This window comes from Sinocyclocheilus rhinocerous, unplaced genomic scaffold, assembly GCF_001515625.1.
Source record: "Sinocyclocheilus rhinocerous isolate Xijiao unplaced genomic scaffold, SAMN03320098_v1.1 scaffold499, whole genome shotgun sequence".
NCBI classification, from domain to species: domain Eukaryota; kingdom Metazoa; phylum Chordata; class Actinopteri; order Cypriniformes; family Cyprinidae; genus Sinocyclocheilus; species Sinocyclocheilus rhinocerous.
Genome location: NW_015637156.1, coordinates 1,410,067 through 1,424,757, shown reverse-complemented (window position 1 = coordinate 1,424,757; position 14,691 = coordinate 1,410,067). Strand labels below are relative to the sequence as shown.

At 35.9% G+C, this 14,691-nt stretch overlaps 2 protein-coding genes across 4 annotated transcripts in view; one reads left to right on the top strand and one right to left on the bottom strand.

The window, feature by feature from the left end:
• Positions 1–198: 198 nt before the first annotated feature.
• Positions 199–3,769, top strand: LOC107748759 (riboflavin transporter 2-like). 3 transcript variants are annotated; one of them, XM_016563697.1, is made up of 4 exons: positions 199–329; positions 1,953–3,004; positions 3,317–3,440; positions 3,560–3,769. In XM_016563697.1, exons 2-4 carry the CDS (start codon positions 1,986–1,988, stop codon positions 3,767–3,769), a joined length of 1,353 nt encoding a protein of 450 aa, XP_016419183.1. In that variant the 5' UTR covers positions 199–329; positions 1,953–1,985. The 3 variants fall into 3 exon arrangements, with proteins under 3 accessions (XP_016419183.1, XP_016419185.1, XP_016419184.1); XM_016563699.1 differs by lacking the exon at positions 199–329 and adding an exon at positions 1,571–1,628; XM_016563698.1 differs by lacking the exon at positions 199–329 and having other exon boundaries at positions 1,652–3,004.
• Positions 3,770–8,401: 4,632 nt separating this feature from the next.
• nfatc1 (nuclear factor of activated T cells 1) overlaps positions 8,402–14,691 on the bottom strand; it is a 50,713-nt gene continuing 44,423 nt past the window's right edge. Inside the window, exon 10 of the mRNA XM_016563628.1 lies at positions 8,402–10,065. Within this exon, the coding sequence (XP_016419114.1) occupies positions 10,010–10,065 (56 nt within the window). The 3' untranslated portion in view covers positions 8,402–10,009. The remainder of the gene's footprint in view (positions 10,066–14,691) is intronic.

Sequence of the window (14,691 nt, the reverse complement as noted above, 5' to 3'; positions counted from 1 at the left end):
TGTGATCTGCTTAGCTAACTTTTGTTACATTTCCTGCCAGAATGTATGCAAGAAAACAGCTCTCATTGCTTTCTGATGATTTTTTATCCCCCAAATACGAATGTTAATATTGCATTTTTAATAAATGTATGATTAATGTTGTTTCTGACCTACATACTAGCATTATAATAAATGATTACAAATTATACATTAATTATTTTTTTTCCTTTATAAAACATCAACAGACAGGTGCCATGGTTGGCTAGAATAGGCACACCCACTCATGCAGAGGATATAAGACATTTCTCATTGTACAGGACTTTGTCTTCATATGATTAGCCTCAGATCATGTGAGTACCTGTCAGTTTTCACATATATAAATCTTTTTTTTTTTTTTTCATTTTTGTTTTTGTTTCGTAAATTTAAAAAAATGCATTTGTCAAATGTTGCATGCTAGGTAGTGTGTATGATCAGTAAGTTTGTTGCTTATGACAAAAATAATTGCAATTATGTTTTGTATAACTGCACTGTACTTCATAAAAAGGCAGTTTACTATGACATGGGAAACAAAAAGTAAATGGCAGACTTCAATACTATGACGCACATGATGATAATGATTTTAATATATTCGAGTAACCTTTTATTGTTCTGCATACTGGAACTAGATGATCATATCCATTAACTTTCAGACGGACACAGACCTAATCATTTAACAGTTAAACACCAATGAAGGTGACAACCAAAAACAGCATAAGTTTAGCTGAGCTTTCAGTGGTGACCAGACGACAAATAACTAAGAGTAACAAATACAACAACAACAGCTGAAACAGTGAAACAATAAAAAGTAATGCATAAACTGCATTATTTATTCATGTCGCGCAGCAGCATTGCTAGGATGTTATCATCCACTGATTACACAAATATGCTAAAGGTCATCAGAACACGGAATGAATGATGAAAATTTTTTAATTTGCTTCTTTTTTAAATTTCTTACTATGTTGGATGCATTTTTGGCTGGTAGAAGCATCACTTCTTCATGCGTCTTGTCACGTTTTGACAACATTAATTTGAGAAAAGTACGCAAACATTTCCGTTTGTTTTCTCTATTTTCTCTAGAGGTTTGTGTGTGGGTTTATAATAATAATAATAATAATAATAATAATCTCCACATTGCTGTACCTCATTTTAACTTGTTTTAACATTTTTATGCGCTAAATTGTTTTATAATTGCATTATAGTTTACATGAAATTGCAAGCACCATTTCTCTACTTCCATAATAAAAAGAATACGCATGCAGAATTTATGACGTCACATTAATTACTACATGATTTATTTATTTATTTATTTATTTTCACACCAGTTTAGGTGAACTGATAATAGCTGAAAGGGTGATTAAATATAAACTTTAAAATTTAAAAAAAATATGCATTCCTATACATTGGGGGGGGGGAAACAAATGTAAATATATGAATATAGTTTTATTGCTATGACAGTTTTACATCAGTTGGGCCCATTTTCATGATCTCAACTGTCCCTACAAACCCCCTGCTAACTACACTATGATTTGTACTTTGATAGGCTTTCTGCAAATAAGCACAAACTTCCTGACTTTGTTCTTAAAATACATTGGCACGACATCAAAGTATCAGTAAGACAATGCTCCATTTACTGCAGATGTTACTGAATAACTTCATATTAGCAGATGTGTCTTATCCAAAAAGAGTGTGCACTGACTGAAGAGTCAATCCCCTGGAGTGCTTCTGGATAAAATGTCTTGCTCAAGGACATAATGCTGAGTCTTCTCGGACATTACAGCTGAAAAAATAAACTTCACTGCACCAAATTTGGAGTCTAAAGATAAAGTGTCATTTGTACGTCATAGTGGCTCCAAGTAGAACTGCAAAAATAATGTCTGTCATTGAATGAAATTCTCTTGGGTACTAACTGTACACATCATTTTTCTTTTCTGAAGACATTAAGGTTACGAAGTCTGATTTAAATCAGCATGGCCACGTCTATCCTCACCCATGTTTTGGCTGGCCTGTTTGGCATGGGCTCCTGGGTCACCATCTGTGGTCTGTGGGTGGAGCTGCCTCTCATCGTTCCACAGGTACCTGAGGGTTGGTATCTTCCCTCCTACATCTCCGTTATTGTCCAACTGGCCAACATCGGACCTCTGTTTGTCACGTTAATGCACCGCTTCCGCCCAGGAACGCTCAACGAGACTGCAGTTATCTATTTTATTGTTGGTTTCGGGATACTGGCAAGCCTTTTACTGGCTTTCTTCTGGAGTGAGACGGTAGTGGTGCAAGGCGTAGAGCGCAGCGTTCCTCTGCTGCTCCTCATCTTCTTCATCTCATTAGTGGACTGCACCTCTTCGGTGACGTTCCTTCCCTTCATGACACAGCTCAAGGCAGAGTATCTCATGACTTATTATGTAGGAGAAGGCCTGAGCGGTTTTGTCCCAGCTTTAGTGGCGTTGGTTCAAGGTGTAGGTGTGATGGAATGTGTCAATGCATCTCAAATCCTCAGATCCAATGAAACACATCTTAACGGGTCTGAAAGAGACACTACCTACCTTGTGCCTCACTACCAACCAGCTAACTTTTCAGTTGAAGCCTATTTTTTCATCTTGGCGGCTATGATGGTGGTTTGTTTGGTGGCGTTCTTACTTTTGAACTACCATCCAGCTGTGGCCCGAGAGCGTCCCAATAACATAAATGGAAATGAAGATCCCATATCCCGCTGGAAAAACAAGAAATCTGAACAGAAACCAATGATGCGTTCTAAAAAGGCTAGTCAGAAACCCAAGAGCACGTTTGGGACGGGGACGCACACATGGATACAAGTCATATACATCTACATTATGCTAGCATGGGTGACCGCTCTGACTAATACCGGTTTGCCGTCAGTGCAGTCGTACTCATGTTTACCATATGGAGACCAGGCCTATCACTGGTCAGCAACTATGGCGAATATTGCCAATCCTATAGCTTGTTTCATCAGCATGTTTTACACTCAAAGGTGAGCTACATCATGAACAATAGCAATTTAATGCACTAACTGATTTTATAGTGAATTAAATGAACAATAACTACTTTTTACACAGCTTCTTACCAAACAAATAAGTATGTGGACATGAAATACTGACGTGAGTTTAAAAAACGATAGATAGATAGATGGATAGATGGATGGATGGATGGATGGATGGATGGATAGATAGATAGATGGATAGATGGATAGATAGATAGATAGATGGATAGATAGATGGATAGATAGATAGAATGGCTATAAACATACTTACTACTTCTCAACACTTTGTTGCATTCTAAACAGGTCCTTGTTGTTGATGGGAGTTCTCACTTCTATTGGCTCTCTTATTGGATTTTACATTATGGGCATGGCTGTTTTGAGTCCATGTCCACTGCTAGTTAATGACACCTCTGGAGCCGTCATTATTGTGAGTACTTGGGACCAGTTTGTGTTTATTTCCAATATAAGAAGCATTCTGTTTTTTTTGCTTGATCTGTGTTATTGTTTCTTTTTGTATATTCACACGGAGTAATCCTGTGTTTTCAGGTGTTGGCTTGGTTCTTTTTCATCTTCATCCTATCTTATGTAAAAGTGATTGTTGCTGTCATCTTGCGAGATGAGGGCCACGGCGCTCTTGTGTGGTGTGGAGCTGTAGTGCAGTTGGGCTCAATGTTGGGGGCAGTGACTATGTTTCCTTTGGTCAATATATATGACTTTTTCACATCCGGTGACCCGTGTAACACTTATTGTCTATGAGATAAATGTTCTGTAAATAATATTAAAATGAATTATAATATTAATTTTATGAATTCTTACTTGTGGAGCATATGAAAAAAAATCTATTAGACTTTTAGTCAGAAAGGAAATTTGTTTAAAATGAATATAAAAATATTTGAATTGATGTAAAACAACTTTTTTAATGTTGATTATTTTGTATACTATGCAGATGTTTTGCTACGTATGTTAACAATGTTTGTTAAGTGTTTTATGCTGATGTATTTTTTTTTATTTGCTTACTTGTCCATTTGTTTGTTTTTAACATCCTAATCATGACTTGGTATTTTTAATGCCAGATATGGCAGAATTGTCAAATGTCCACTAGGAGGCGGTAACGATCTACAGTGAATATAACTCATTTAGATTGGTTCTCACACAGGAGCAGTTTTACTAGGTGACCTCGTTTTTTGCTTTAAAATGATTTAAATTGACCTTATATTTATTTTTTATCAGCAAAATCTGATAAAATGTGTAAGTGACATGCATTGGATTTTCTACTATGGATAATAAGCAGACAGGTCTAAAATGATCTGCAGTGTTCATATTGGGAAATTCATCGTAAACATCTGTTTGAGTTACCTTTAAAATAATAGCAGAGTTGTTAAAAAAATAGGCTAATAATCCTGCATGCAGAGAAGTTCTTTTGCAGCAAGACAACAGCACTTATTTAGGTTTCTTCACTTTAAAAAAGTTAATGATTCTACACAATTATTTTTTTATCTAGTTTCTGTTCATAAAAAAACAAAATACAAGCTCATATTTTGTAATTTCACCAGAAGAAAAAAAATGCCTTTGCAGGGTAGCCTCTAATATTGACTTTGACAATGAGAAGCCTTGAAGTTAGAAAGTTTGAGAACCACTTATATCAGTCTCTCTTCATTACGCTAAGGCAATGAATTGAGTTGATAGGGTCTTAAAAATCGGCAGTGTTAGGGGAGACCGGGGATGAAAGTAACACTTTTTATTTGAGCATCAGTAACTCTATCTCTAAAACTTTGATATATCGTAGCCACATTTGTCTACTACAAATAAAACTAACTCACATAATCTGTGATTATGCAGTACACGTCCAAGTTAATGTCAAATACAAAGAGTTCTGTTGTTACAACCTACCCCACTACTGGGGTGAGTTGTAACAACAAGCTGGGGATAGATGTAACAGTGTGAGGTAATTTGCTGAAATAAGACCCACACTTCCAATTTATGCAAGAACTTTATTGAAGAACAAAAAATAATCAGTTTTGAATAAAGTGACAAAAAATTATATTATATTCCTTTTAATACTTTAAATTTAGCACAAAAACAATTGCTGTGTGTTTGTGTGAGTGTGTGTGTGTGTACTGTGTTCCTGTCACATAAAGGTTCAGTCACTAGCTGTGTTGCCTTGCCATCTACTTATGTGAATTTTGGAATGCTGGATGGAAATGTCAAGATAAATTCTAAAAATGTGCACAAAAAATGTATGTGCTCATTTGAGGTGGATAGTGTTGTGCAAATAAAAAGATATGTGGATAAACTATGATGGAAACACATTTTACATAAATCCCTTGATGTGCATTTTTTGCAACATTTTTAATGAACTGTTACAACTATCCCCAACCCAAAGCAGCCATAGCTAACTGTTTTAGCATGCGGATTTTAAGTTAACATAAATGCAAAGTATCAAATTAAACTAGAGAAACAGCTACTTTAGGTTATGTAAGTCAAAATATTGTATCTATAACACAATGATTGCTAGGCAAAAAATTATCTTAATGAAAAATATTACTTTCTTTCCTGAAAATCAGTTTTTTGGTCATAAATTCTACAATGTTGCTCACATTCATATATATATATCACCGAGATTTTTGATGGTGTAAACGATTTATTCTGAAGCAATATTTTCAGTGTTCTATCAGCTTTTACATAGTTAAATCTGCATATTTTTATTTACCTTTACAAAGACCTTTTTCAACCTTTTTAAATGTATGCATCATCTTGGATTTGGGTCTGTTCCTCCCAGTATGGATTAGGAAGATTTGGATTACAGCGCACAAATAAAATTGTTTCATTTCGTAATTATGTAGCGTTTTTGGTGTATTTTATAGTTCTGTTGTCAGTCACAGCATGTCAGAGAAAATGCCTTTTGTGGCCCATGGCAAACAAAGTAAACATTACATGACAAGTAAAGGTTAAACGATTGCAGAAATGTTATTTATTTTAAGGTTTTAAACTGAAGTCTTAACATTATGTAGGCCTATTCTTGGAAACGAGCTGGCAGCAGAAATCACACAGAACAGAACGAAATGTTATCATTTCATATTAAGTAAACGAGTAAACAATTTAATAATGCAATTGAAAACAGTTCATTGATATGACAACTAAAAACAACAACAATAATAAAATGAATGCTGCGATTTAAATATTCATAAGGATCCATTTTTAGGTGTCGTCAATACGTCAGTTTTGTACGTTTAAATGCTGAAAATACGTCAGTATTTGTATATTTAGATGCTGAAAATATGTCAGTATTAGGGCTAGGGTTAGGTTTTTGTGCCTGTAAACACTTAAGTAAATGTACGTTTTATAGAACCACATTTTACGTAAAATACATACGAATTAGGCCTATCATGAGATCACGTCAGCCCAGCAGCCACTTTCATCCCCGGTCTCCCCTATAGATTTACTTCATTGCAATTTCAATAAGATTCATAGTCTTAAGTCTACTCTGCTTCTTAACTGCTGATATTCTAATAAACGACTACAGATGAGAACAGTCTGGACAGAACAGGCACCATCTTGCTTTGGTCCAGCGATCACAGTATCAAGGGAGAGAGGATAACGGGAGGACGACAGTTATATGTATTAGGATGTGGAGGGAGTTCAGGCTCACAGCTCTTCACTCGACAGGACAGGTTTCACACAATGATAACTGAGACCGTTAGCGAAGGCCGCTCGTCTTGGCTCTCTAACAATCCTCACCCAGGCCTACTAATAGAGCGGCTATTTCTGGGCACTGGCTTTGATGATCCACCCCACCCTGACTGTGCGTTGTCACCATGGCTGTGTGACCGGGGATTCAAACCCACGGAAAATATTCCTGTCTGCCTGGCAGGTGTCACAGGGTGCTTGGCTCAAAGCCTGGATACAACAGCTGCTTCTACTTTGATCCATTATTTACTACTCTGGAAGTTCAGCTCTCCTGTGCACATGGGGAAGAGATCTTGCGCATTTTTCACGATTCCGTTTCAGACGATACTGCCGCATTTTTAATGAGCCGTTGTGACTAGGGTTGAAACTAGATCTGTGAAACGGAACATTCGGTCAGGGTTTTATATTCTTTAAAAGTTTGGACAAAAGCCTTGTCAAATAAATCATCTCTGTTTTTTATTCTCTATGATTTTTAGTACCAAAAGAACATCTTGAAGTATTTTGTTAATTGATTTTGGTTCAAAACTGAACATCAATTACTAACAGTTTGCTGTCACAATTAGGCCTACACCGGGGCTAGTTGTTACATTTTTAACTTCAATATTTCTCTTAGTGTGCTTATTTTTGAAAGTCCGTTTTGTATTCACTTTATTTTGCGACATGAAAGTAAGCTATTTTCTGTGAATGTGCAGCACTTCAGATTCATTTGCCACTATATGTAAACAACAACAAAGTGTAGTAAAATGGTAGCATAACTATTTGCACTACAAACCGATTACTTGATTAATTAAAATAGCCTAATATGATAACTAATACCAGTTTGCAATATCAAGTAACAGGCCTTTTTTGTACAGCTAAAATAACTGGAAGTGAATGACACTGGAAGCCTCGCACATTGAAGTTACAAATATCTGTATGCAACAACTCTTACATTAAATATCGAGGTGAATAGACACATACCTTGTAGCAGGGGTGTCTAAACAAGTTCCAGGAAGGACAGTATCCTACAAAATTCAGATCCAAACCTAATTAAATACACCTGAACCACCCAATAAAGCTCTTCAGAATTACTAGAAGCTTCTAGATATATGTGCCTTGGAGATGTTTGGATCTCTGCAAAAAGGGATTGGACACTCATGCCTTAAATACTTAACTATAAAAAAAAAGCCATTGAAAATGAACTGCCCTTGAAAAAATAATTACTTCAACATTATCTTTTGTGACAACATTCCCCACTGGTGGCCAATATATGAAGTCACATTAGAACCTGTCATTAAACAGGCTATTAAAGGTTGTCAGCGTCATAATGTAGCTTAGTGTGCGAATTTGGAGCCACCTACAGTTGAGTGAGAGAAATTTACTGTCGTAAATAATTACCGTGGATTGCTGTGGCCGCATACATGTGTATTTGCTGTTGCCGCAAAGCAATCCGCCCTTTAAGCAGAATTTCGTACCCGCTTACCAAAATTATCCACCTTATTAAAATAGTTTAATGCACAGCTAGCCATGCATTACTCCTTACATATTTAAACGGACCGCAGTCAAAAATATAAGATTTTTTTTTCAAACTTTAGATTGGAAGATTCACTGTAATTTAAAAGGTTTTTGAACTAGTTATCATATAAAATACCTTATATCTATTTGTATGCATATTTTTACACCATTCAACACCACACATCTAAAAGAGCCAACAAAGCATGAATTTATTGTGCATATTTTGGTACTGAAATGTAAATGCACCGTAGAAATGCGACTAACATGGGTAAATTGAATACGTATACTTGCAAGAAAAACAATCTGTTGTTGTCATTGATACCTTGCGGAAGAATATATCATGTTAGGTCTGACTGGCAAGAACAAACAACAACAACAACAACAAAAAACAATATGTGGTATTTCTGAGATCCCAGTACAGAAAAAATACAAATTAAAGTGCATACATTACCTAACAACCTACAGACAGGATACAATGTACAGGCAGTAAAAACCCCTGTACGAAAATCTCATTATATGCTGAGAAACATGCATTACGTTTATAATTAGAGAGAACAAATACATATAAAAAAGTATTCCTGCTTGATAAACACTTTAAGGCACAGTGCAGTAAACCATCAGGTCATAGAGGCAGTTATAGTGTAACATATTCAGCTGTTCAGAGGCAGTTGGAGAGAGCGTAGCCTAATCTGAAACCATTATCTTGCCTTGAAAAATTGCTAGAATAATATTGGATGGTTGACAAATGCCAGTCCAGTCAATCTCTGGTCACAAAGTTCCTACTAAATGTGTCCGTAAAGGGAATAGGATTGCTATACTTCCCTTATGGCTTGTGTTTGATTAATTCCAGCTCACTCCAAATAAATAAGTCTATTCTATTCTATTCTATTCTATTCTATTCATAAAAATTCCAGTTAACAAGTACATATCATACCTGATATTACAAAAGCTATAAACAATGGAATGGCTATTCAGACATAAGCACAGACATCTGCTGTCAAATGATGAACAAAACAACAATTTGGCATAAGCTTAAGGCAAATCAATAAGGCCGTTCGGGCTTACAAACAGGTCAAGGCTTCAAAATGATATTCAAACAAATGTCTCCACAACGGCAATCAGTCATCAATGTTTTCTTCTTCGTGAGGAACAGATACTTCATTTAACCACACATATTTGTGCCATTGGATGATAAAAATGTAACAAAAACACAAATAGACAAAAATGAGCGTTCAGACGTGCACACCTGCATTCACATATGCATGCATCCAAAGCAAAAAAAATTTAAAAAAAGGTTTAGGTTATAATTTAGAATTGTGCATGCGTCAACTGCACGTCTGGTTTTTGGCCTGCAAAGTTACTGATTTGTGACCAGACTCAAATGTTCTTTTTAGAAATATACATGGTTGTGTACAGAGAAAAGGCGTCAAACTGCACTTACGGTAATAATTTAAAAAGCTACACTGAGTACAAGAGAGTAAATAGGAAAGCAAAAAAAGAGACAACTTGGTCCACAACAGCACACACTCCGTCTCGGCAGGATGTGCTGATAAATTCTGAAATGAAGTGCACTTGTTTTTTCTGTGCTTTTAGGCTGGTTTTCAGTATCATCTACCCCCCCCCGTGGAAATAAAACGAGCAAGGTTCGGTGAGTTCTGATGGCCTCGTATTGAAGTGGAACTCTGAGTGCATAAGGTTTGTTTGTTGAATTGGTGTTATCAGAGTCAGGTGTTGCTGATTCGGATCTTCTGTCAGAAATTTGTTATGCTGAAGAGTTCATGATTGCCGTGGTCTTCTCAGAGGGACCTTAGGCTGCTATGCGTGGCTGTGAACGGAGATGCTGGAGAGATCGTTCCTGATGATTTCGTTAACTGTGAAAACAAGTGGAAATCATGTTACTTTTAGGCTACACCCAAAACAAACAATTCATCTGCAGTAGACATTGTATCACCACAGGAAAATATTGCTAAATGCACTTTTACAATATGTTTAAACGGTTGTCACTGAGACATTTATTATATGTGGACGATTTATATGGATGACGTATTGTTTACCTGCAACACTGCACTAAAATGTTCTCTGTTGCAGATACAGCTGTTTTGCAACACACTGAATACAGGTGTCTCATCAACATACACTACCATTCGTGTTTTAAAAAAAAGTATCTCTCTTATGCTCACCGAGGCTGCATTTATTTGATCAAAAACACAGTAAAACAATAATATGAAAAATTGTTACAATTTAAAATACCTGTTTTCTATTTTAATTAGGGCTGTCAGTTTAACGCGTTAATTAATTAGTTATGAAAAATAACGCGAATTAAAATATTTTGACGCAGTTAACGCACTGGCCCCGCCCCCAGACCTGTACATCATCTTACATTTCATACAGTTGACTGTTGACAAATATAATGCGCAGGACAACAACTCCATAAATACAGTTATGCCCCAAAAATTCAAGATTGAGTTTTTGTCTCATATTTATATCATATGATAAGCGATATCACACTAGCAGCGAGAGCAATATCACAGGAGTGCTGTTTTTGTCACGAGGAAGAACACAAGTGCAAATGTGATTTTTATACAACAGTTCAGTAAATAAGAAGTTAATATTGTGCAAAATTTTTACGAAATTTAAGCGAAAATATTACCTAAAATCCACAACAGAACTGTTGTGCGTCTCTGAGCAACACAGCGATGTTTAGTTTCTGAATGAATCCGCGTTCTGAAAGAATCGTGTGAACCAATGATTCAGTAGCCCATTCATAGAGAGAGCCGTTTCGACTCAAAGACATTTACTGCCATCTGGTAGTTTTAGTTTCTTCTTTAGAGTATCATTTCATTTATGAAAAAAAATATTAAAGGGATAGTTCACCAAAAATAAATACATAAATAAATAAATTCTGTCATCATTTAATCACTGGCTTTCATTGCATGAACAAAAAATACTGAGATGTTTCTCGAATTATCTTCTTTTATGTTCCATACTTTATGTTAGGCCATTGTAGCCTAAACATTTAACACAATAATAAAAGGTTTAAATAATCTTTTGGGGGTATTTTCACAGTCAAATTTAGTTTGCGATTAATTAGATTAATTAATCGCAGCACCCTGTAATTAATTAGATAAAAAATTTTAATCGACTGACAGTCCTAATTTTAATATATTTTAAAATGATGGAAATGCTGAATTTTCAACAGCCAGTATTCCAGTCTTCATGGTCACATGATCCTTCAGAAATCATTCCAATATGCTTATTTGCTGCTCAAGAAAGATTTCTTAGTATTATCAATGTTGAAAACAGTTGTATATTTTTTTGTGGAAATGGTAATAAACATTTTTTTTCAGGTTTCTTTCATAAATAAAAAGTTGAAAAGGACAGCATTTATTTGAAATAGAAATCTTTTGTAACATTATAAATGTCTTTACTGTCACACAATTTAATGCATCCTTCCTAAAATATAAATTTCTTTACCAAACATTATTACTGATCTCAAATTTTTGAACAGTATGAGTATGTGTACTCATCTGGTGGTTGATATGACTAGAGTAGCCTATTCAAAATATAATGAGTCAGTATGAAACTCCTTTTACTTCTGTAATGTGACTAATTTTCAATTGAAAAATATTTAATGAGAACATTTTTTTAGTACTTTTTCTAATCCTGAGACCTGATTAACAAAATGTTAATGTTATCAGTTTTGATTAGGTCCAAGGAACATGGGAAAATAATTTAATGGGAGAAAAAGGAATTTAATTTAAAATGTCCTATTATAATTCCACATATATAGCGTCTAAACCCCAAACAGTCAAAATAACTAACATGAATAAAAGTAAATCAAATTTCTCTGAGTGGCTTCCCTGAGACTGAGAGGATCTCATGCCCTCTTACGGAGGTCCCTGCAACTCCAGCTGTCTGCTGTCTTCCTGCCCTCTATCTGTCATTGCTTTTTCTCACACACTAGGACCCTGGCTCCTTCTGTTAGCTGTGTTCTTTGGCCCGAGCATGGGAAGTGACTTAGCATGGCTTTAGGCTATACAAACAGCCTGGCACTCACTTGCTGTGTGATAGCAGGGGAAACCGGATGAGGCTGCCTCTTAAAGTTAGCATGTTAGCATATTAGCGGCAGACGTATTATCTTACTCTCAGGCCCAGAGGGAGCATTGTATGACCAACACACAGCACATTACCCTTCCCTAAATGTCTGTATTTCAGTTTTCAAGCCTTCAGCGGTTTATTGCAAAACATTTGAGCCTTTTAGCTCTGAGAAGAGTGATTCGCTTTCACATTTCTTTGCTAACGGCTCTCAAACCTCTGAGGGACGTAGATAGGCAACCGTATCGGTTGCTCTATCTGTTTCAAAACAGCACATTCCTCTTCCCTTACGATCACAGCACAGACCGCTTTAGCTGGCCTTTGAATTCTTTAGCATGGACGTAAGCACCTGCAGGAAGCATTTGATAACTATTAGACAAGCTGTGTGTGTTTTTCTCATTTGTGGTGAGGAATATCATCCTCAAAGAAGAAATCTGCATTTTTCTAATGGCATCAAATATTTTAGAGTCGTAGTTTCCTTGAGCGCAAATTTAATGGCAATCTGTACATAAATAACCGGTTCTGTGTTTTGCATCGTTTATATTAGTGATGATAAGCCAATGAATTGCATATTGGCATATTTTTGGTCATTTTGAGATTATTAGCTCTGAAAGTCTTGTGTCAGTTACAAAATCTAACAGCGAACATATCCTTTTTTTCAAGCCTAATTTTTGTGTATTTGGTGTAAAATAAGTTTTTCATTTAAAAAAAAAGTAATTTACGCCTTTACGTTTGCTATTCTTAAATTGAATTATTTATAACATATCAGAATCATCACCATCTTGTATTCTAGATATTTCAATTTTGTATAGAAAATACACTAAATGTAGTTGTCTCCTGTGAAAAATGTCTCCTGTGCTCAACAAGACTGCATTTATTTGATCAAAAGTACAGTAAAAAAGATTTTAAATAATTGTTTTCTATTTTAATGCATCTTAACATTAAAATAGATAAATCATTTATTACTGTGATGGCAAAGCTGAATTTTCAGCATCCTTACTCCAGTCTTCAGTGTCACATGATCTTTCAGAAATCATTCAGATATGCTGATTTGCTGCTCAAGAGACATTTCTTCTTATTATCAATTTTGAAAACTGCTGTGCTGATAATATTTTGTGGGAACTGTGATACTTTTTTTCGAGATCCGCTGATGAATTCAAAAGATATATTGGAAAACCCATTTCGGTTGACCATTAGTTTGTTTCACAAGTCCTTATACAACCTTTAAAAAAGTCACGTAAGCTTTAAAATCCCAAAAATCTAAAGGCTGTGACACAAAAAGAGAGAGTGAGTTCGAGCAGACACATGTGGGCTGAAGGCGGTGGATTTCCTCCCCTCAAGTGTCGCTCCCGGCCAAGACCAGGAAGCCTGCTGAGGAATTCCCTGCAAATGAACCATGGCCTTCACGCTCCCACTGCAAAACTGCCTAAGGGACGGAGAAGTCGTTCGGAATGCTGACGTTCCCTCTAAACAATGAATTCGAATCTGTCTTTCATCTCCTCATGAGGCGCGGCGCACCCAGCCTACCTGACCTCGGCTTGACATGGCCTCTTCCCAGGCTCCTGGTTTCACTTTTTCTCCTGGATCTTTTTCCAAAGACTAAAAGAGCTATTACTCGGAAACACCTTACACCATCAACAACATGCCTAAGAAAATTTGGGAACAGTCAGCTGACAAAACATTGAAAACTGCACTTAAATTTACCCCAAAATACCAGAACTCGAACCACTGATATACAGTCATGGCCAAAAGTTTTGGCAGTGACATAAATTTTGTGTTTTGCAAAGTTTGCTGCTTAAGCTGTTGTGGTGTTCATTCACATTGTTTCTAGATTATTGTGTAGAGTGATCAGATGCATTTTAAATAATTGCTAAAAGCTTCATAGGCCAAAAAATGAACTTTTCACACAAAAAAAAACAAAAACAAATTTCACTGTTTTTGGATCCTGATACAAAATGACCAGCTAACATTAATTGACTAATCATATCAGCAGCACATGTGAAAGTGTGAATGAGTACTAGTCAGGTGAAATCACTATCATACTAATTAGATTGTAAGAGCAGACTGATTGCTATCTAAAGTTTAGCTGCTAAACTGTGAACACTTAAAACAATAATGGTGGATACGTTAGCCGAGTGCTAACGTGACTAACTGATGAAACAATACAGTTTGTAAACCAAAATATGTCTACTGTAATGTTTGAAGAACGACAGACAAAAGACGCTCTGTGTCTCAACTTTTACAGAACGCAGAACAGCTATCACAGGCGCACCAGCCTAACTAACTCGCTCGTCTCTCCCGCATTAACTATTACTGCCGGTGCAGCAAAATAAACAGCAATTTCACAATGATTATAAAGTCTGTGTGCTACACTACATTCTTTATTATTAAACGAAGTAATT

Excerpts from the sequence above, each read along its gene's own strand:
- LOC107748759 (XM_016563697.1), top strand. The coding sequence starts at position 1,986 with ATGGCCACGTCTATCCTCACCCATGTTTTGGCTGGCCTGTTTGGCATG. Across the intron at positions 3,005-3,316 it reads AGCATGTTTTACACTCAAAG|GTCCTTGTTGTTGATGGGAG; the intron begins GTGAGCTACATC and ends CATTCTAAACAG. Across the intron at positions 3,441-3,559 it reads CCTCTGGAGCCGTCATTATT|GTGTTGGCTTGGTTCTTTTT; the intron begins GTGAGTACTTGG and ends CTGTGTTTTCAG.